Source organism: Anser cygnoides, chromosome W (assembly GCF_040182565.1).
Source record: "Anser cygnoides isolate HZ-2024a breed goose chromosome W, Taihu_goose_T2T_genome, whole genome shotgun sequence".
NCBI lineage: Eukaryota > Metazoa > Chordata > Aves > Anseriformes > Anatidae > Anser > Anser cygnoides.
Window position 1 is genome coordinate 15,581,116 of NC_089911.1, and position 22,688 is coordinate 15,603,803.

A 22,688-nucleotide genomic window follows, 5' to 3' on the forward strand; every position below is an offset into this window, starting at 1 on the left:
TTTTAGTGCCCTGTGGCTATGCTTGGGAACTTAAGAGAGGTGCTTGGGTGCCCTGGGGTGATGCCTGGGTGCTCCACGGAAGTGCTTAGCTTCACGAGGGAAGTGCTTCAGTGTCCTGTGGAGATGCTGGAGTGCTCTGGGAGATGCCTGGGAAAAGCCTGGCTACCTGGGGAAGATGCCTGTGGGATCCAGGGAGGTGCTTGAGTGACCTGCTGAAATGCTTGGGGATGTGGGAAGCCGCTTGGGTGCTCCAGAGACATGCTTGAACAATGCAGGGAGATGTTCTGGAGCTCCAAGACGACGCTTCTGTGCCCCAGGGAGACGCATGCTTTCTCCAGGGAGGTGCATGGCTGCTGTGTGGAGGTGCTTGGGTGTTCCTCAGATGATCCTGGGTGCCCCATGGAGATGGGCATGAATGCCATGGTAAAACCAAAGATCCCAGCGCAGGGGCAAAAATTCAGGGTGAGCCCAAGAAGCAGAGTGTGCTCACTCTTTCCGGGCCCAGCAAAGTGCAGTCGAAGGAGCCGGCAGGTAAAGTCAAGCCAGAAGGAGAAGTGCGTGTTAAAACCTTGGAAGAAATAAAGCGCGAGAAAGCTCTGCGGATGCAGCAGAGTGGAGGAAATGTGCCAGCTCCCCCAGCACAATCTGGACCTGCCCCAGCAGGGCAGAAATCGTTATGGAACACAAAGCTATCAGGTAATAAGATGCTTTAATACCTGCCCCGGTGAGGTGCTTCCCATATTGAGCAAGTTCCATTTGCTCAGGATCTGCTTTGCTTTTTCCTTCAATGCAGAGGATAAAAGAGTTTAAGGCTACAAAGTTCAAAGGCAAGGAAGGGCCAGAATATGCAACCATGTCTGTTTTCATTAATTACGTGATGGTATTCTGTATTTCCCACTAGAAAATTAACACATTGAGGGGCTTTTTAGTCTAATTTTGGTATTCTGTTTTTTTCTGCCATCTGTTTATGGTATGGAGTCCTCCCTGTGTTGAGTTCAAGTTCACCTTCGTCTTTGGCATGTGTTGCTTAACTTGACACGTGTATGTGTTTTTAAAGCATGCATCAGCGTCTTAATGTGGGGGGCCAGTTTCTGTCAAAAATGACAGAGGATCAAAGGCCTCGTTGTTAAGATTATATCACCTTTGTAAAATGAGCTTGTGTGAGGGAGATAAGGAGGGCTTAAAGGCTGCATGGATTGCACATTGTAGCCTTTTTCTCTCTGTCTCATGGGACACGAGGAAATAAACACACAAAGAAAACAAGTACCCAGCTTTCTTTCATTTCTTCTCCTGCCAGCCAGATGTTAGGTCAGGAATGGGAGACTAGAATATGATTCTACAAATTTGGACTTTGTAGAACAACTTAATAAATTTTGTGGGACATCACTGCAGGGGAGAGGAAGCTGGTACAACAGTTGCATACACTCTCTTGTCTTACTATACTTGCTGCTTTTCCTTTCCTAGAGGGAGCAAGACTTTAAATACAAAAGCTGTCAGCATTTGTGAATCTTACTAGACTTCATACAATGTCTTAGAGTATTGCTTGCACTTGGGATCGCTCTGTGTCTGAGTTTCCCTCGTCCTGGATTATGATTTACTGTAGCTATTCAGTTTCTTTGTTCCTTTGTAGGGATTGTTGGTAGACAGAGTTTACTATGTGGAAGATATTGCTGAGAATCCAGGCAATGGCAGTGTAATTCTGCTGGCCAAATACAGTTAACTATGTAGAGGGGCCGTGGAAATGAGTAAGAGAACGTGGATTTTTCATGAGGCAGAGCAAGACTGTATCAGTTCTCTCTTCCTTTTACTCTAGCCAACTTTAACATGTTTGCGAAGCCTTGGGATGGGAAAGTTGCTTCCCCCAAGAAGAAGGCACTGAAACGTAAGGCACCTGGGAGTTTTCCCTCTGCTGTAGCAGCTGTGAAACCACGGACTGCCTCTGATGCTGACACAATGGGACCTCCAGCCAAAAAAGCAGCTGTGGTAAGGACAGGGGCTAATGCAGAAATGGATCCCTTGTAAAATTTGTACCCTCCTCTAGGAGAAAAGATGGAAAGCTCAAATGTTCTACAGGCCTTCTGTTTCCTTTTAAATCCAGTAGCTGCCTACAGAATTCTTGTAGTACCCTTCCATATTTATTAGATTAATGGCACTATTTACTTAGTACTCTGTGATTCTGTGATTTCTCTGGTGTGGAGGATTTTGTCCATTAATGCTGTGTTCTTAAAAGACACAAGATCATTAGTAACCGCCAAGTGAATATTAACTTTCTTCAGGAGCACCTTGGTTTTGTATTTTGGCTAAGGCTCCGCAATGCCAGAGGAGAAGCAGCATGGAGGAAAAAGCTAGTAAGGAACCTTTTACCCATGGGTCATAAATACTGTTTTGCTGCTTTCTAGGCTGTTCCAGCCATGCTGGAGCACGTCCCAGCCACTAGACTTGAAGAAAATCCCCAAAACAGGTGATGACCACAACTTGTTCTTTTTCTTAATCAGTGTACATCCCCAGTGAAACATAAGTTCTGTCACATGTGGGGAAAAAAGGAGGGTTCTGAGATAATTAAAGCCCAAATCCATCAGAGGAATAAGTCACGTGAAATCACTTTCTAGCAGCTAGCAGGAATGCTTAATTAGACTTTCTTTCTTTAAACGCTGCAAGTCGGTACAGCTTTCCAGTGACTTCTTGGTCTGTCTGAATACCTAAATGAGGACGAGGTGAAGTTCTTCTACTTCCTTGTGAGGTGATAAATGATGAGTAGTGTCCTCTGCCTTTTGGTCCTCAAGAATGCCACCCGAACAAACATACAAGGTGACAGGACTGCAGGGAGAGCAGAGGGAAGCGATGGATGCAGATCAGCTTCCTGTACTGGGGAGCAAACTCTGCTGAGTGTGGCATGGGAAAAATGACTAACTTAGTAAACAGATATTTGCAGATGGAGACTTCTTAACATTTTTACAGGAAAATTAATAAAGGTGGCAAAGTGCCTCTTGCTACAAAAACTGAACCATCTTTGCTAGACTCCAGGAGCTCTGGCTTCACAGAGAAACCCCCAAGCTGAAAAATGTACCTGCTAATATATTGGGCTCTAAATGTAGCCCTGGGTTAATTGAATAACAATCCCTGTGTAAGATTGAAGTGCAGGAGGGGTTGGCTACGGTTTTAAGAGCTGGTTTGCAGAAAAGGGATTTCCCGTTAAGAAATGGCATATACTGATTGTTCTCTTCCTTGCTCTGCCAAGACCTGAAGCACATCTTGGAAGCCAGGCAGAATCTGTGGAGCCGATGGCGTTCTCAAGCTTGACTTCAGCTTCTGCCCAGCTAGAAGAAGCAAGGACACGCCGGCTGAGTTCCACAGGCAACGCGCCCTTATCTGTAGACGAGGATTTTGAGATGCTACTTTGGGAACTCTCAGACGGCATACTGGAAGCCGAACTCGACTTGGACCCAGGGAAGGATGAGGATGACCTCCTCCTTGAACTTTCCAAGATGATTGATGATTGAACTGCATAGTCCTATGGTATATTTAAAAAAAAATAAATAAATTAAAACTCTTCTTCTTGTTGGATACCCCGAGGTGATCCTTTTTCTAACTGTCCTGGTTCCAGTTAGGACAGAGTTAATTTTTCCTCATAGTAGCTGGTAGGGTGCTATGTTTTGGATTAGGATGAGAAGAGCGCTGATAACATGCTGATGTTTTAATTGTTGCAGAGCAGTGTTTACACCAGGCCAAGGACTTTTCGGCTTCTCGCTCTGTCCTGCCAGCGAGCAGGCTAGGGGTGCAGCAGGAGCTGGGAGGGGACAGACCCAGGACAGCTGACCCAAACTGTCCAAAGGGGTATTCCATACCATCTGACGTCATGCTAAACAATATATAGGGGTGGCTGGCCGGGGTGGGGGGCCGGCTGCTCGGGGATAGGCTGGGCATCGGTCAGCGGGTGGTGAGCAATTGCATTGTGCATCACTTGTTTCTTACACATTATTATTATTAATACTATTATCATTATCACTATTATTATTATTGTTATTATTATATTCCTGTCTTAATAAACTGTCTTTATCTCAACTCACGGGCTTCACTTTCCCGTTTCTCTTCCCCCATCCCAGAGAGGGAGGGGGGAGGGTGAGCGAACGGCTGTGTGGTGTTTAGCTGCCAGCCGGGTTAAACCACAACACTAACTGAGGCTTTGCAATGAGACTTAAAGCACAGTTTGAACTGGTAGAAATTGGCAGGATCTGCACTCAGTTGTCCTAAGTTTCCCTGCTGGTCAGAGTTAAGGTCTTGTGCATGGTTCCGTAACTATAGGTGGCTACCTTTGATATCAAGAGGACAAAGCACTTGTTTCTTTTGGCACAGAAAGATGTCCATCGGCACTCTGTGGTGGCTGTGAATTGACGTACTGATGGAGCGATGCTCTGAAGGCTTAAACGTAAAGCTTCTTCCTTCCTCCCCCCTTGGCACAACTCGATGTTGGGCACATTGTGAAGCTTCAGTGTTCTGATTTCTCGGACAGTTGATACCCAAATCCCGGAGTTACTATGTCAACTCTTGACTTTTATTTGTGTATGCCATTGTTTTGACTGTAATCTTTTCAGATGATGAAGCTGTAGGGGCGGGAGGGAGCAGAATAATTATTCTAGCGTTGTGGACCAAACATGCTGCCAGGAGTGGTGGTGGTGGGGTCAGCCCACCCGGCCTTACTTTCAATTATCAGGGATGATAAAATGGTGTGAAAAGCAGCAGCTCTGCGATACGGCTACGCTACCCCCACTCCCTTCTCTTGTGCTGTACCAAAGTTCCCCCAAGCTTTGGTTGGTGCTTTTTGCTGGTGACAGTAGGACTCCAGGGTGAGTAGTCGGGACTCTCCTGCAGTAACTGGGTCAATTAAGGGTTGGTTTAAGTGCCTCTTGGTTTTTAAAATTGCTCCCCTGAGCTGTTGGCTCTGCTGCCTGCTACAGCAAATGTTCGGGTGCCATCAGCGTCGCACTTGGGCGTGGGCACTGACCCTGCGGAGGAGAGCTGAGACTCGGGTGTATTGTGTACCCTGCCACCAGCGATCGTTTTCCCCTAGCAGATCTATTTTGAATTATTTTCTTAAATTCTAGAGGAACTTTAGGCTCTTTGTGCTATGATTTGTGAAGCTGTAGGGGCCCTCAGGCATTTGCTGCTGGCAGAGGAAAACCGCTTGTCGAATTTGTTGTAAATACTTTCTGTTTGGACAACAACGCCTGTGTGTGTGTGTGTGTGTGTGTGTGTGTGCTTTGACGACCCCCTGCGACGCCCCAGCTCTGCGAGGGAAGCTTTGAAGCGGCTCTGGGAAAACCTCTGCGGAAGAAACTGCTGCTGGTGACTTGCGGAAAACGGACTCCACAATCAGTGAGATTGTAAAGTAGGTATGTTTATTCAGCGCTGGGCAGCACGGGAGGTAGTCCTGCCAAAGTCGTGCGCGCCTGACGCGGCAACTTGCCTTGGTTATATGCAGTAAAGTGTTACATATGCATGAAGTTTCACAATCCGCCTATACATATTCATAACCTGTCCCCGCTTCTTATTAAACTTAGTTCCAAGGACTCATTTCCATAAACTCCTCCCATCTGTGCTTGCGCAGTGTATTCTGGTGGTGGTCGTCGGGGGTCGTGGGCATGAAGATTGATGACTCTTCCTCGTCACCGCTAGTTGACCTCTTGTCTTTGCACAGACTCAGTTGCTCCTTGGAATTGTCCATCTGCAGGACCAGTTTCTACCAGTTTCTTAAGATAGGCTCACTCTTATTAGGAGACTGACCTTGGTAAGAGGCCCAAGGCTTCTTGCTTTAGTTAATTGGCACAATGCGCCATAGTTAGCAAAGATACTAAGTAGCATCCTAGTTTAATGCCGTCAGCGCTCTCTCTACTTGATAAGATTCTCCTAACTCCCTCTCTCACTGGAGCCCACGCAGCCCTCCGTCCTGCCGAAGGAGTTCACGGGGACTTCTGCCGGCTCCGGGTGCCCGCACGCAGACAGAAATGGCTTTGATAGAAAACAATTCAGGAGGAGGAGAGCTCAGAGACTGCGGCCGGCTTCGGCCACCTTCCCCTCGCTTTCCCTCTCCGTGTTCAAACCGAGCACTGTTCTGCCGTCAACCTTCGCTGCCTCTGCCCGCGGCGCTGGGCTTTCGCGTGTGCCATTGCTCCTGTACATATTTTATCCTTCCTTTTGTAAGGAATGGTCCAGCAATTCGTGTCACTAAGGGATTTGAAGGGTTAACATTGAGGCCCGGGTCTAGGTGATAAGAGAACAAAGGGGTTTTTAGGGAAAAGTGCTGACTACTGCACGGGATGTTGCTAGAGTTTCTGAAATCCGGCCCAGAGGCTACCAAAGAAGGAGGAAGGGGGAGCTGAAGGACAATTGAAGGACAAAAGCCTGGGAGGAAGACAACCAGCCTTCAGCCCGAGCAACCCCCGAGAGACCACCAGAGACTGATACGCAGGCGCCCCTGGGAGGGTTTCGGATTCCGGAAACCAATTCTAATAACCCTGCCTCTTCTAGAAGTAGTAATGAATATGTATTAGCCTGGGAGCATCAAAACCAGCCGCCTTACGTAACAGGTGTGCGTCCTGGGGGAGCAGAGACTCCCGGCGCACCCAGCGCTGCTTGCTTGCCTCTATTCGTTTAATAAATTATAAACTTTGATTGTAATCCTATTTGGGGCTCAGCCATTTATAATACTTTTTATATTTGTATTTTATTTAAGGCTGTCTTGCCCCCCTCCCCCCCCCAGCCTTGCTGCTTGCCAATAAAGCTGTTGAAGGGACCCCTGCCTGCGACCATAGAGATGCGGTCCTCCCGGCCTGCTAGAGCGGCCCCCCGCAGTCCTCCAGCATCCCAGCGTCCCTTGCGCGCTCCCGCCCGGCCTCAGCGGCTTCTGGCGGCGGCAGAGCAGGGGCGGCGGGAGTAGCGAGGTGGCGGCAGCCATGGCTTACTGCGGGCAGGGCCAGAAGGTGCAGAAGGTGATGGTGCAGCCCATCGTAGCCTTCCTGCGGCCGGGGGGTGATGGGGGAGCGGGTGGGGGGCAGCCCGGGCCTCAGGGGACTCGGCCCGGGCCTTGAGGCCTTGTCCCGGGGCCCTGGGGCCTCGTTGCAGTGTTTGAGGCCTTGTCCTGAGGCCTTGTCCTGGGCCTGGCGCTCTTGTCCCCATGCTGAGCCCTTCACGCAGCGCCCCAGAACCTCATCTTCCGCTACCTGCAGAGCGTGAGTAGCGCGGGGAGAGGACAGGGAGGGGATGGGGATGGGTATTTTGGGGGGGGGGGGGGGGGGAGCGGGGAGGGTCCGGGGATCCCCCTCGCTGAGTTTTCGGCTCCCACCCGTTGCTCGGGGCAGGTTTGTGGGGAATGGAGAGCTGTGCAGCGTGCTGGTGGGTACAAGGGGCTGCTGCGCAGCCCGGCATTTCCCCCTCGTGTTAACGGGAGTGGGATCGTGCAGCCGGGCGTGCAGGAGTGTTCCCTCGTGACTGGAAACGTGTTCTTCAGCAAACGTGTAGTATTCACCCAGTCATATAACACTCTAAAATGTCAGACTGTTAATTGAAACTGCCCCTGAGAGTTGCTCCTTGGAGTGTTTGGGAGCTCTAGCGGCTATGGTTAGCGGGTATTTCTGAACACACGAGAGAGAACAAAACTGCTCGCGGTGTTTGTTGTTATAAGCAAGACCACGCAATTTTCTGGTCTATCGAAGATAATTTATTAATTAAGTAAGCAGGTACAAGCAAAACAGCGCTGGGCGGCTGGGGAGTCTCCGCTCCATCACAGCACGCAACTTTCCCTTTTCAGTGTCGCCATTTTATAGCATCCAAGTTCGGCTTGTCAGCATCCAAGTTTGGCTTGTCAGGACTTGTTGAATCTTCTGAAGCTGTGCAGTTCGTTCTGTTTCTTTCAATGATCATGCCTTGTGCTCGTGTTCAAGGGTAGTAAAGCAGCAAACAGTATTTCACAGAGTCTTTGTTTTACCAAGGACGTTTATCCAACACCCCCTCCCCACTATCTACTTGCTTAGTCTTCCCCCTTAACAAGGTCGTAAATTGCAAAACCTTATCTTCTCAGCAGATTCTCTGAATTCCTTTTAAAGACAATGAACAAACAGCCGCTAATTTATCACAATCCCTCCTTTTTCTTTTTCTAACATATTTTGTTCATTGATGAATTTTTGAAGCACTTGTTTGCTCAATATTAAAGTTTCTGCGTCATCCTCCTCCTGTTCAAGAGATTCATATTTCGCATGCACAAGCATAAGGTGAGCTGCCTCTAATCGGTTTTTTACAATCGTGATTATTTGATTGAATATACATGGTCCAAAAGTTAGTGTAAATATGAGCAGCAACAAAGGTCCTGCTATAGCTGATAGCAGTGTAGTGAGCCAAGGTGAGTAATTAAACCAGGATTCGTACCAGTTTTGGTGGGCTTCATTTTCCCTTTTTCGTTTTTCTAGCCCTTCTCTCAATTTAGTCATTGTGTCCCTTACTACTCCAGTATGATCAGCATATACACAACACTCCTCTCTTAGGGCTGCACACAGTCCTCCTTGTTGTAGAAAAATCAGATCTAATCCCCTACGATTTTGTAGTACTACTTCAGATAAGGATCGCACAGATTTCTCTAAAGCTGATATAGATTGCTCGATATGGGCCAAATCCTCATCTACAGCAATGCGTAGAGAGGTAAATTCTTGGCTTTGTTTTACCAGAGAGGTAATTCCAGTTCCGGCTCCTGCAGCCCCCAGAATCATCAGAGTGGCTAAAGTAACAGCCTTAATAGGCTCTCTCTTCCTTAAGTGGTTTTTTGCCATAGCATGTTGGATGTACATATACTCCTCAGAATGGTAAAGAATCCTTGGGATAATTACTACCTGTACACAGAAATCATGAGACGAGTTGAACAATTTCAAAGATAAGCATGGAGTTACCCCCAGAGACGAACATACCCATCTGGTGTTATCTGCTGCTATTAACCATTTTTCTTTGTCTAATTGTGTAACATTTTCTGTAATATTGCATAGATGGAACTTCTCACCAGGGACCGTGCCTACGCATCTGCCATTCCCAGTTACTTCCGTTAATGTTATTCCTACATCCCTTCCCCAATTGCATTGTGGGGGATCGGTTTCGTTTGAACGGGTGGTCTCTCCCAGATCCCCAGTGGCGTCGTAATATGGGGGCCTTATATCAAGACATAACCAGCAAGGTCTAGGCACATCTGGATTTGTTTGATTCAACAACTAGCATTCATGATTCTCCATATGTTATTCCCAGTCACTCCTTCATTTCTAATCCTGTACTCCGGGTTTACTGATTTATTAGCAACCTCCAGTGGTTTAGGGCTATTAGGAGTGTCCTGGTTCCAGTTAGGACAGAGTTAATTTTTCCTCATAGTAGCTGGTAGGGTGCTATGCTTTGGATTAGGATGAGAAGAGCGCTGATAACATGCTGATGTTTTAATTGTTGCAGAGCAGTGTTTACACCAGGCCAAGGACTTTTCGGCTTCTCGCTCTGTCCTGCCAGCGAGCAGGCTAGGGGTGCAGCAGGAGCTGGGAGGGGACAGACCCAGGACAGCTGACCCAAACTGTCCAAAGGGGTATTCCATACCATCTGACGTCATGCTAAACAATATATAGGGGTGGCTGGCCGGGGTGGGGGGCCGGCTGCTCGGGGATAGGCTGGGCATCGGTCAGCGGGTGGTGAGCAATTGCATTGTGCATCACTTGTTTTCTTACACATTATTATTATTAATACTATTATCATTATCACTATTATTATTATTGTTATTATTATTTTCCTGTCTTAATAAACTGTCTTTATCTCAACTCACCGGCTTCACTTTCCCGTTCCTCTCTCCCATCCCAGAGAGGGAGGGGGGAGGGTGAGCGAACGGCTGTGTGGTGTTTAGCTGCCAGCCGGGTTAAACCACAACAAGGAGTTAGCATTCTAAAAGCTTGTGTAGGCTGAATCCTCAAAACACTCCCCGACAGTTTCTGATTTGGTCCCACCCGTTGGGGACTCTTAGTGTCTTCCTTCTTTATATAGATGATGCCTCCCCTATCAGTCCCCCAGCAGTAGTTATCTGCTGAACAACATGGTGATCTTCCCATCTAATCAGGCTCCATTTAAAAGGTTTGTGAGGGTGCGCAGACCCAGGAACAGTGTAAACAATCGTACCCATTACTATGTATCGCAAAAAAAAAAAAAGGCTAGGGCCCATTTTCCAGAGTTCTTTACCTGGCCACGTAATTCCCCACCGTTTCACTCTCTGCCTCGCTCGTCAGTTCGGTTGCAGCGAACTACAAGGTGCAGGTTCTTCTCAGCAGCAGCAGTGTTCTTCAGGGGAGTTTCTCAGGTAACCCCGACCTTTTTCTGATCAAACAGGGTCCCCTCTCCCCCTTTTTTTTACGATACATAGACAGTTAGACCATACTTATCGAGTTCGTTTCAACGTGAGCTTTAAGTCATCAGGGCCTGCGACCGCTTCCCATTCGCTTTTCTGGATCGGTCCTTTCACGCGACTGGCATGCGTTCACCCCTTCTCAGCCGTCCGGATAGCCGTCTCTGTGATAAGTAAAACAACATAGGGGCCTTCCCACCGCGGTGTTAAAGATGTTTCCTTTCATGTCTTAATTAGAACCCTATCTCCAGGTTGTATCCTATGGATTGCTATATCTAGCCACCAAGCCTTTCGCTTGCAACTCCCTCCGTCGGTTCATAAGCTGTATTAAATAAGGTTTTAATTGGATATCCTGTACCTGGGGGTGATCAGATGGCATCTCTAAATCATAAGGCATACCATACAGCGTTTCAAAAGGTGAGATTCCGACATCGGCTCGGGGCTATGTCTGGATATTCAATATTGCAAGCGGTGAACATTTCACCCAGGAGGTTTTTGTCTCTATCATAAGCTTTGTTAGTTGCTTTTTAATTTCACCATTCATTCGTTCTACCTTTCCCGAACTCTGAGGATGCCAGGGAGTGTGATATTCCCATTTAATTCCCAGAGTCTTCATCGTGTCTCGGGATACCTTTGACACAAAGTGTGGGCCTCGATCAGAGTCAATTGCTTCTATTACCCCATATCTGGGTATGATGCTTTCTAATAATATCTTTACCACAGTTTGAGCTGTGGCCCTTGCCGTAGGCAATGCTTCAACAAAGTTTGTGAGGTGGTCTACAATAACTAATAAGTATCTATATCGCCCCGTTTTTGGAAGTTCAGTAAAATCTAATTGAATCTTTGCAAAAGGTCAATGTGCCAATTCTCGCCCTCCTCCCGGGACCCTTTTTCTCATGTGTTGAGCATTTACCCTCCGACAAGTTATGCAATCATTTACGATCCTCTTTGCTATATTATAAATCCCTATACACATATAATATGTGGCAAATTGATCCACCAACGCCTGAGTACCCCAGTGCATCTGTTCATGAAATCTCCGTAGCACCCTCATAGCTACTGATTTTGGTAACACTTCCCGTCCATCAGGCAGTACCCATTTCCCTTTATCGTTTTTTTTTTTGAACCCCCATTTGTGTCATCTTGTCTTCTTCTGTAATAGTGAAACAGAGTAAGGGGAGGGGAATGGGTCCATTCGACCACAGGGAGTTAGCCGGCCCGCACTTGTAGCAGTTTTTATAAGGCGGGCTTTCTTCCTCAGAACAATTGCATTCAATCCCATCAACTCCCCATTCACTCCAGCAATCATAACATGGAAATTCCTTTAAGTCTTTCCCACAGTATTAAGTATTATATTAAGTATTATTATATATTATTTATATATTATATTATTAATTATTATATTAATTATTATATATTAACTATTAAGTATACGTATTAAGTATTTCCCACAGTCTGGGCAATCTTCCTTCGTTCTTATAATTCTTATACTCATTAATGCTGCCCTTTTTGCCTCCTGATCTGCTAGATTATTACCCCTAACCTGAGGGGTGAGGCCTTTTTGATGCCCTTTTATATGTACTACGGCAATTTCTTTGGGCTCTCTGATAGCTTGTAAAATCTGGGTAATCAATTCCTGATGTATTAAACCCTTTCCTTGTGAATTGATGAGCCCCCTTTCTTCCCATATTTTACCAAATGTATGTACTACCCCATAAGCATATTTTGAATCTGTATATATTGTACCGCTTTTATTTTTCAACAATTTTAGGGCCTGCAATATGGCATATAGCTCGCAAGCTTGGGCGGACCAGCTAGGGCTCAAAGGTCCAGATTCCACTATCTCAAATGTTTTCCCGTTTACTAACGCGTATCCTGATTTTTGCTTTCCCTCGACTACTCTCGAGGAACCATCCACATATATCTGTTCACCGATGGGTAATTCCACTTCCTCTAGATCAGGTCTCAATTTCGTTTGCTCTTCTATATTTTGGAGGCAATCATGTCCTAAGGACTCATTTGGTTCCCCATAAAGAAATTGAGCAGGGTTCTGTAGGGAGGTTGTTTCTAATGTTAATTTTGGAGAGGAAATCAAAATTCCTTCATATTTTAATAATCTGGCGTCAGTGATCCATTTCTCTGCCTTCTGTTGCAGTACCCCGCATATATTGTGTGGAGATATTACTTTGATTTCCCCCCCAAAAGTGATCTTCTGTGCTTCTTCCACTAACAAGGCAGCAGCTACCACTACCTGCAAACAGTTTGGCCAACCCCGGCTAACCGGATCCAATAATTTAGACAAATAGGCCACAGGTTTTTTACTCCCTGCCCATTCTTGGGCCAGCACTCCGTATGCCGTGCCTTCTGCGCTGTTCACAAAAAAAACAAAACGGCCTCCTTAAATCTGGTAAGCTTAACACTGGGGGGCGTACTAGTTCCTCCTTTAACTTGTTCAGTCGTTCCTCATCTTCTTTTGTCCATTTGAGTAATCCATCCTTATTCAGCTTGTTATATAAAAATTTAACCTTTCCACTGTAATCTTCTATCCATTGTCTACAGTATCCGGTCAATCCTAACAGTTGCCGTACCTGCCTTTTAGTTCGCGGGGACGCTAAAACCAATATTCCACTGATTCTGCCCGGGTCTGACTTCTTAGTCCCCTTACTTAACTGGTGACCCAGGTACTTTATCTCTTGCTCCACAATTGGTAATTTTGCCCCTCCTTTTTCTTTTAAAGGGTACAGAGGGTACAGATTAACTCGATTCTCTGAGCCAATCCAAAGGCTCACGTATTCGCTCTCCTCTAAACAAAAAGGTTCCTTTGCATTTACATAAACATTTAAGGCTTGACAAACCCAGTCTTCAAACGACCTAGATATGGGCCAATAATTTGCCTACCTTCCCAAACTTCAACACAATAATGAATCATTTTTACTTTATCCTTTCCCCGCCTAAAAGGGGAATCACTCCAATTCTTAATCATTAACCCCAGTGGACTATCTGGGGGAATAGGGGGCAACCTAGCACTAGGCATTACCCCACCCATGGGACCAGAAGGCTTACTCTTCTTCTGTCCCATCTTCCGGAGTGCCTTCACACACACACAGCCGCTTCCCCCTTGTCGTGGCCCAGTCCCTCGTGGGATGTGGGAACCGCACTACTGAGGGGTCCGCACTCACTTCGTCCGCAATTGGACGTCTCACACAGACGCACTCCGGGATCACCAACCCCAACCGAACGGATCACCGGCCTATACTTACCCACCCCGTGGGTCTTCGTTCGGTCTTCGTGCACAAAGATTGCTTGGGGTTACCGGTTTTATTTGCTTGTGCCTAATTTTAGGGTTCGTCGGTGAAGGGCTCGAGTGAAGCTTTCCGTTCCAGGGGCCGCCGAAATCGGCGGGGCGCCTCCCCCGAAAGGGTCCTCAGTCAATTTGCCTTCATCCGAGTCACGGCACCAAATTTGTTATAAGCGAGACCACGCAATTTTCTGGTCTATCGAAGATAATTTATTAATTAAGTAAGCAGGTACAAGCAAAACAGCGCTGGGCGGCTGGGGAGTCTCCGCTCCATCACAGCACGCAACTTTCCCTTTTCAGTGTCGCCATTTTATAGCATCCAAGTTCGGCTTGTCAGCATCCAAGTTTGGCTTGTCAGGACTTGTTGAATCTTCTGAAGCTGTGCAGTTCGTTCTGTTTCTTTCAATGATCATGCCTTGTGCTCGTGTTCAAGGGTAGTAAAGCAGCAAACAGTATTTCACAGAGTCTTTGTTTTACCAAGGACGTTTATCCAACACCCCCTCCCCACTATCTACTTGCTTAGTCTTCCCCCTTAACAAGGTCATAAATTGCAAAACCTTATCTTCTCAGCAGATTCTCTGAATTCCTTTTAAAGACAATGAACAAACAGCCGCTAATTTATCACATTTGTGTTCCCGATTACTCTCCTCCTTCGTTCTGCAGAGGTCGAGGATCCAGGTGTGGCTTTACGAGCAAGTGAACATGCGGATAGAAGGCTGCATCATCATGAGTGTCAGCACGACCCCCTGTTACCTCGTTAGTTTGTTTTCCCTCATTCACAATCCTATTTTTTCTTGTCAAGAAAAACTAGCCCAAGGGAAAAAAGAAATCGTGCTTCTCTAACAATTAGTCTTCATTGTCCAGCCTGGGTCAGCAAAGCTGACAATGGTTTGTGTTGTTGCTGAACTAATTGCCACTGTTGCTGATTTCTAGGGCTTTGACGAGTACATGAATTTGGTGCTGGACGACGCAGAGGAGATTCACTCCAAGACAAAATCAAGGAAACAGCTGGGTGTGTCGTGTGTCTGTGCAACCCGAGTGACATGCGGTATGAAACCTGCCCGGGTGAGCCTTCTAGGTAGCAGCACTGAGAGGTACCAACCATGTGATGAGCCTTGATGTTGAAGTTCAGTGAGCAATTCCTGGCTACATCTCTGTCCCTGATGATTTTTGAGCTGCTGATTTTGCTGAATGAAGGAGAATCTGTCCCTGCCTGAGACCAGTTCTGGTCTTTGAAACATGTAATACCTGCTTGAGAGGTTGCTTTGAAGAATTGCTTCCTCTTCATATCGATGTGTCAAGCTGAAGACAAATCTGTGCTGAAGCACTGTCTGATCAGATGAGTGCCTCAGTTCAGGATTGTTCTTTGACAGCTACAGAAACACCAGGACAATCTGCGCGTTCAGGAACAGATTGATTTGATCTTGAGATTGTCATAATCCAGGTCCCTGAAGTGGCACGTCTTCAAATAGAGTTGCTTGGGCCAGCAAGGAGCAGCTGTACCTGCTGTATTCTCAGGTTCTGGGCTCTCTCTAATCCCCTCTTTCCCTTCTCTGTGCTGCAGGCCAGATCGTGTTAAAAGGGGACAACATCACTCTTGTACAGAGCGTTTCTAAGTAGAATTTGCCATCCTTAGAACAAAGGTGGCTGCCGTGCTGCAGAGTGACTGAGTGCCAGGGGAACGCGGCCCGCTGGTAGATAGGAAGTTATTTGTAACTGGGGTTGCATGCTGAGGTCAAAAGTCCTTCCTTTGTGGGAGCGAGTTTTTTGTAGCTTGAAACAATACGTGATGTATTTCACAAATAACCATTTTTCACATTAACTGTAAATGGATGCCAGGCCAGGATCTAAATCCGGTGGTGCTGTTGGTAACATGAAGTTCAGGAAGCACTTCTTGGTTTTTCTGCTCTTCCATGTGAATTTTTGCCCTGTGAAGTTGGTGTACTGAGCTCTTTTCTTACCAACAAATAGGTTTAAAAGCAGTTACAGCAAGGATGAGCTGTGTTAGCAGGAGGCTGTTCTGTGCTTCTACCATGGGAAGATGAATGGTTTACCTATGCACCGTTAAATATAATTTGACACCTAGCACACAACACTTTCAGCCTGTGGGGTGCTTTAACAAGCAGGTAAATCAGCGGAGACTGTTTTGCAGCCGGGGTGATGCTGGGTGATTAAAAAGCAGGGTCAGAACAAGGAGTTTATGCTGTTCTTTCTTGTTTGTCATCCGACTGTCCGCTTACACTGTTCTAGAAAAAAAACAAAATGGGGTAAGCATCTTTAATATCTTTATTATAAATGGAAGGCACAAAACAGGCCAGCAACAGAGACTGTCCAAGAGAAATACTTTGTGCTTTATAAACAAACAAGAAAGTACCCTTAGGTAGGTGTGATAATCCTTCTCTAATGCATTTTTTGGAGTGCAAAAATATTTTGTTCCCTTCTTGCTCTTCTCTCCAGGAGAAAGGCAGAATAGCCAACTGGAAAGTTAGACCAGGGAGGTCAGTTTGTTCCATACTGAGAAAGACAAGCCTGTAAAACAAACTAGACAGGTTTTCTTTGGACTATTTATCTTCCTTCGGCAAAGGCAAAATTTATGACACTTGTTGGCATGTATTTCCAGACCCCCAGCTACCATGACTGTAGTGCATCTGTAATTCTTTTGTACTAAAAGAGTTCAAAATCTCGTAACGCAAAAACTTTACTAGCACCCTGGAGAAAAAAGAAATCTAAAAATCTTGCCAACTTCTATTACAGACCTGCTGAGTGCACCAGAGTTACTCATTTTTATTCAGGCTTTCAGGGGCTAGTTCAGTTGGTTTCTGTTCAGCACTTGGATTGCCATGTTAGCAGATGTCAGTTTAAAAAAAAAAAAAGCTTTTGAGATCTTTTTTAAAATGAGACTGCTTTTTATGGCATTTAGGGCTGTGAGGCATCCTTGGTTTTTGCTTTCTTCCCATCCCTTAGACCAGATCCATTCATATCCTGAACAGCGTTCTGGGTCCGTTCAGGAAAATGGAAGGCAACAAGCAAAGTGATGAGCTCCTTGGGCATTCAAAAGAGCTAAATCTGGAAAAGATTTCAAGTCAAACTTCCATGCTAAGGAGCACCAGTAATTTTTAGAAGTAGATGCAGAGGAATCTGCATGGCACTAAGTGTGTTTCTGAAGGTGCTAAAGGTCAGAAGTGACGATTCCTCTCAATACTAAAGAAGAGAAGGAAACCTTGCACTTAACTACTGTTTTTATTCCCTTTGTCAAGCAGTCAAAACCAATAACTGATATGAGAACCCACCTTTTCCTCTCTTTAGTTTAGATTTGGGAAAATTCCCTGCCAAAAAACTATTTCCTGGAAAATTCACTAGTGTTTGTGTGAGTAAAAGGTTCCAACCTTTTATTATTAATTTGTAAGAACTATTTCATCCGCTTTTGTCCAGAAGAGTCAGAAATAATTTGCACAGAAATGTGCAGCATTTTAATGAAAGGATTCAGAATCACTCTAATTTGAACTTTATCTGGTCTGGTTGCAGGTTTTATGACATCTAGTGTCTTAAAAAAAAATCAAAACATCTGACTTCACATCAGAAAAAAAAAACTGCTTGTGGCTAAATAAAATCTGTTGCAGCTCTGGTCATTGAAAAATCATTGGCTTTTAAATTGGACCTAAGTCATCTTTTCTAACCTTTCATGATCTTGCAGCAATGGATGATGATGGATATATGGATTAGGGAACAGCACGTGATGGCAAACCTGTGGTATTTGCTACAGCGCAGAAAGAAAACAAATTGCTTCCAAAAAATCAAACTAATTCAAAATTCTTGGTACCATGCAGCCATGCCACTGGCAAAGTGAGCATTCCCCTGCCTCTCAAAGCTTGCTGTATCCTTGATCTGCTGTCTTCCTGCTGTTAATTGATTGCAACTCTACGTGTCTGATCAGGGCTACGAGTTGTTCTCGATATGGATATCATACAACATATACTGTGCATATTTGTGTGCTGGCCCCCAGATCACTCATGTTATAAAGCATTAGCCTCGAAGGCATACTCATCAAAATATTTTGTAGATCCTCCATTTTTTTCTAATTCCCTCAAAATGAGAGAGTTTTTACGCGCTCTCTGCGTCAAAAAGGCAAAAATTCTGATTTCCACTGTCGCTCTCGCTAACTTTCTATCACTCGCTCCTCGTGTGTGTCTAAACACATATGTGTGTATGCGTATGCACATTTGTGTATTTCTATGCACTGGTGTGTTTTTTGCTGTACAGGTAATAAAGACGGGGAAAGGTTTTTGTGTTTTCTTAATAGGTGAAGAAATCTTGAAGACCAGAGATTGGAACATACTGAATTTTGAATTAAAAAAAAAAAAAAGTTAAATTGTCTGGCTGTGGAAGATGGATCCTCATTTTTGCAGCCACTTTGAATCACGAGTTCATCTCTAAATGCACTGGATTTTTTTTGTTTTCGTTTTGTTTTGTGGATTTTTTGTTTTGTTTTTATTTTTTGAAGAGCTAACTAACCCTGGCTGTCTCCAGTCTGAGAGAGTATTCAAATGGACTTGCTTCCTCCATTAGTTATAAGCTGTTTAAAAGCACATCCTGTGTTTGAATTGTGGATGAGAGGTTCCCTTGGCAAAGTGAGGAGGCAAATTCTTCCTACCCCTTTATTATTAATTCAAGGATTCAGTGTTGGTTCGGCCTACAGGAGAAGTTAACTGGAAGTCTTTGAAGATCGATAACTTTGCTGAGGTTGTCCAGGTAGGTGAACTCGAAGACCCACAGTGACTGGAACATGCTATTTAATGCGTCATACTGCGTTCTGTAGAAGTTACTCGTAGCCATAGTTGATCATTGCCTTGCATGTATGATCAGGTGGTTTTTTAAGAAGTGACTCCATTTTCAGGCTTCCAGATGTGCTCCAAGTCATATTATTGAGGACGTGGAAGAGAACACTTGCTGACAAAGCTCCTGGCAGCTTTACAGAACTTTAATTTAATATTGTGTTAGTTCACGTAACAGCTGATTTCAAGGCATTGCTCTCCTCAAGAGACTAATTTGATGAACAGAAGAAAGCTGGAAAAATGCTTGTTACTCATTATTTTTCACTTGTTGGTACTTTCTTTAGGGTTACTTTTAAAAAGAAGATTTCACTGATCACAAGCCAGTAGAAGACTTTCAGCCCAAGCAAGGGTGAAGACAGCTCTCTCCAAGAGCAGAGGAAGTCCCTGTGGAGAGAACCCGAGCTTGTTATCAGAGCTTGTCGGCATGTCTAAACAAGGAGACGATTGCTACTTCTATTTCTATTCTACCTGTACCAAGGTATGGCTGGGTTTCTTTTGCTTTGCTTTTCTTTTTTTTTTTCCATTTTTTTCAGGAAGGGGTAGAGTAGGAGGAGGAGGCACACTGGTCTTTGGTTAACTTGATAACCAGATAGATTCTGAATTCAATTGTAGCAACCTGAGGCAGTAGCATGGACGTTTTTGAGGCTGTACTATATTTTCCTTGTTGGTTTCCTTTTGGTTACAGGGAGACAACTGTTCCTTCCGCCACTGCGAAGCTGCTCTGGGGAACGAGACAGTCTGCACGCTGTGGCAGGAGGGTCGTTGTTTCAGGAATGTCTGCCGATTCAGACACATGGAAATTGATGTGAGTGCCTAAAGATGTGTTCTCAAAATAAATCAACAAAAGCATTTTGCAGTGCTGTAGGTGTGCTGATTGTGCTTTTGCAGGATAGATTCATTTGCTTTGAAATTACACTGGTTTCTGTTACGAGGAGAGGGGGTGGGAGGAAGGAGAGGGAAATAAAATCAATGCCTTAGGTATGTCTTAGCAAGATTTTCTTTTATTAGATGCCGACAATATTTTCTCAACAGATGCAGAATAACCGCTAAATAGACTGCTAAAACCTGCTGGAGCAAGGGGTTAATGAACAGGCTGTACTAGCCTAAATTAAATTTATTAATTTATTAATTTGTTAATTTATTAATTTGTTAATTTATTAGTTTGTTAATTTATTAATTATTAAATTAAATTTATGTTGACATGAGTATCGAGTGTTATTTCTCTCTCTGTTTGCCTTGAGAGACTCTCCTCCTGTCCACTGAAAAGTAAACTCAAGATTCCAGATCAGTTAAGACAGTTGCTATCCCCCCATTCAGAGTTCTGCAGCAGCACTGTTCAGATTTTTCAGCAGTCTCTTTACAAAATGACCACTTATAAGTGTACAAAAACACTTATCACCTAGCTTCTCAGTAGGTACACGTGTGGCCTCTCTTAAGCAGAGAGTCAATCACAGCTTAAGATTTTATACAAGATCCCATTTTCAAGTTTGGGATTATTTCAGAAAATCTTTTTTCCTAGAAACAGTACTACTCGTAACACTTTAATTGGTTTGCCAGCACAAGCTTTACCCTGTTAGAAATGATGTTGACTTCTACCTTCATGTGGCATACATAGTGTCCTGAGCGACAGTTGATACCATGATGCACCAGCACCGCATATAAGGCGTAGAGGAGTGGTTCTCCACTTGATTGAGACATGTAGGCTCGGAGGTCCAAATACTCAGGATATTTTACCTCCTAAAGAGAGACCAAGAAGATAGAAAAATTATATCAGAGTACTTCGTGGACTAGGCAGAGAAAAACACTCCCAAAAAACAGAGACTGGAATTATATGAATATATCTCTTGATTCACTAAAAATAAGTCTTCCCATAAGCAACGTTTAATACTAGAAGTTGCAGAGAACTGTTTTCTGACGAATTAGCCTTCTCAGAGGAAAGTATATGCTTCTTGTCAAGCAGGAACTTTACTGATATTAAGAGAAAGAATAAGCCACAGTCGTTGGTCTACAATTATTGTCTGAAAATATTAACAACTTTCAGCTTTGGGGGATGTCCCATTACATGATGACAAAGTTGCGTTACAGCGGTAAATATACCTTGTTGATCTTTCCACCTGTGAAATCTGCAAATCTTTTCAGTGATATTGTGAGAACGTTGGAAGAACGGTGTATGGTAAATCTCTTGGATGCAGGAACCATCTTTTTACACCTTAAAAACAAGCAGAGAAAAGTGTTTGAAAGCATCTTCATTTTCGCCCCCAAAACAAACTCGTTTTAATGTCTCACGCATGCTTATGCTATTTGAATAATATTTACTTGCATAATATGTTTGTTTTTTTCTTTTCATAAACCCATGCACTGCATGTCACGTTTGTTAATACAGAGAAGAAGGGAAGTTTTCCCAACAACTCAGAGCACAGCGGGAACAGGAATCTCTCACGAAAGCGTATTACCAGGGAGTTATAAAATATAAAAAAATATATTAAAAGTGAGTTATATGTAAGACTAATAACAGTTATCAGCAATGGAAAAAGTACTGTACATGTGCAAGGCCTTTCCTTTTAAACTCACAAAAAGGCAGAAAATTCTGGCTTTATGTGTGACTGAACCGATCGCACCTCAAAGAGCACATTAAGGAAGGACCATGCAATTCAGATGTGAGGTGCTATTACAGTTCTTTCTCTTCCTCAGACATCAGTTATGAGAATCCTGAATACACTGCATGTTGCTTTCTAGGATCCGCAGGCTAAGACGAACCTGGGATTAAATTGCTTTAATAACCTACTGGACGCTCTTGATGCAACACCCTAATTTCCTTAGTTTCCAAAAACAAGAAGTGGATACTGCATTTTTCATTTAGAGGGGTCAGGCATGAATCCTACAGAACTGAGCCAGGCACTCTGTGCTTTCCTGAGGGGATGTTTGACTAACAACTTGTTTTGCCAAACCATCTTAGACAAATGTTCAATTGTTTCACACAAACGTAGAAACATCTTACATATTGATCAGCATAGAGATCGCCTGAACTCAACAGGCTTTCCCTGTGCACGGGTTAGGCTTAAGGGAGCTCATTTCAGACATTAGTCCACATCGACAGGTTTCACAGCTCAAGAGCTGTGCAAGACGCTGCTTAGTGAGCCAGCACAGGCTGCTAACATTAATTACCACAGAGCCAGCTCACATTCTCAACTCACAGGAACCTGCTGCTGCCTTCCACTCCAAATCATTCTCCATAGCTCCTTGCTTCAGCTCACCACTACTACAAAATGAAGCAACAACAACAACAACAACAACAAAGCTGCGTCTCCTTATTTCTAAATGAAGTTAAAAGATAACTTATGCTCTAAGTCATGCAATACGTAAAACTAATATCTAGTATTAAGACATAATTAGTAATAATCTTACTCGCTACATTTGTAGCAATTCTCTCCATCCGGCTCTTCAGGTTTCACAAATAGTTCTAGAGCTCTGGTAACAGATGAAACCGCCTAGAGGAGCGAGAGAGAAGAGCGTAAAGTCACTGTAAATTCAAAATTCCAGAGACGCACTAGGAGTTTATAAGAGAATCTGACTAATACATACGTAAGCGATCTACTATGAGCACTGTGAAGAAGGAGGCAGGAAGAGCATGCTCAGCATTTACCTCACCTGGAAGTCATTTTACTTTGAAACAAATCATTTTCCAGTAACGCAGACAGCATCTATAGTGGGCTTTGTCATCAATACTGGGAACAAATCCAGCAGTCTAACAATTAGATGTATATTGAGGTAGAACAACAAAGAAGTATGACAGTATCATAATTTGTGCAGACATAAAATTCTTTCAGCTTAAACCCAATGCAAATTTGGAGACTCTTTACATGGCTTCCATCAGCGCATTCCTCTATATTCTTAAACCTATAATAGCAGGGAAAAAAAGAAAAAGACAAAAGAAAACCACCAAAAAGTAGAAAAAAAGCTGGATTTTTACATATTACATATTTTTACATATTACATATTTTATATATCCCTCCGCATGCTGTTCTGAATAATAGCCAAAATATTCATAGCCACTGTATTTGTTCTCCCCACATAGCTGAAAAAACAACACTTGAAACATATTTTTCAAAACATATTTTAATATCCAGCAGACTGTTCAGTCATCAAGCATTTA

General features: G+C 44.2%; 1 protein-coding gene and 1 long non-coding RNA gene across 3 annotated transcripts in view; one reads left to right on the forward strand and one right to left on the reverse strand.

Moving 5' to 3' along the window:
- Window positions 1-6,867: 6,867 nt before the first annotated feature.
- The window catches only part of LOC136788689 (ubiquitin carboxyl-terminal hydrolase 42-like), a 29,550-nt gene continuing 13,729 nt past the window's right edge, over window positions 6,868-22,688 (forward strand). Inside the window, exons 1-5 of one of the 2 annotated variants that reach the window (XM_066987310.1) lie at window positions 6,899-7,004; window positions 7,200-7,226; window positions 14,637-18,452; window positions 18,820-19,013; window positions 19,221-19,340. In XM_066987310.1, coding sequence (XP_066843411.1) covers window positions 18,960-19,013; window positions 19,221-19,340 — 174 coding nt within the window. In that variant the 5' untranslated portion in view covers window positions 6,899-7,004; window positions 7,200-7,226; window positions 14,637-18,452; window positions 18,820-18,959. Of the gene's footprint in view, window positions 7,005-7,199; window positions 7,227-14,636; window positions 18,453-18,819; window positions 19,014-19,220; window positions 19,341-22,688 lie in introns of both variants that reach the window. The other variant, XM_066987309.1, reaches the window with a different exon arrangement.
- On the reverse strand, window positions 7,692-10,223 carry LOC136788695 (uncharacterized). Its single transcript, XR_010827331.1, has 2 exons — window positions 9,836-10,223; window positions 7,692-8,090 (listed from the first exon to the last, which is right to left on the reverse strand). It is a non-coding gene; the product is annotated as an uncharacterized lncRNA (long non-coding RNA).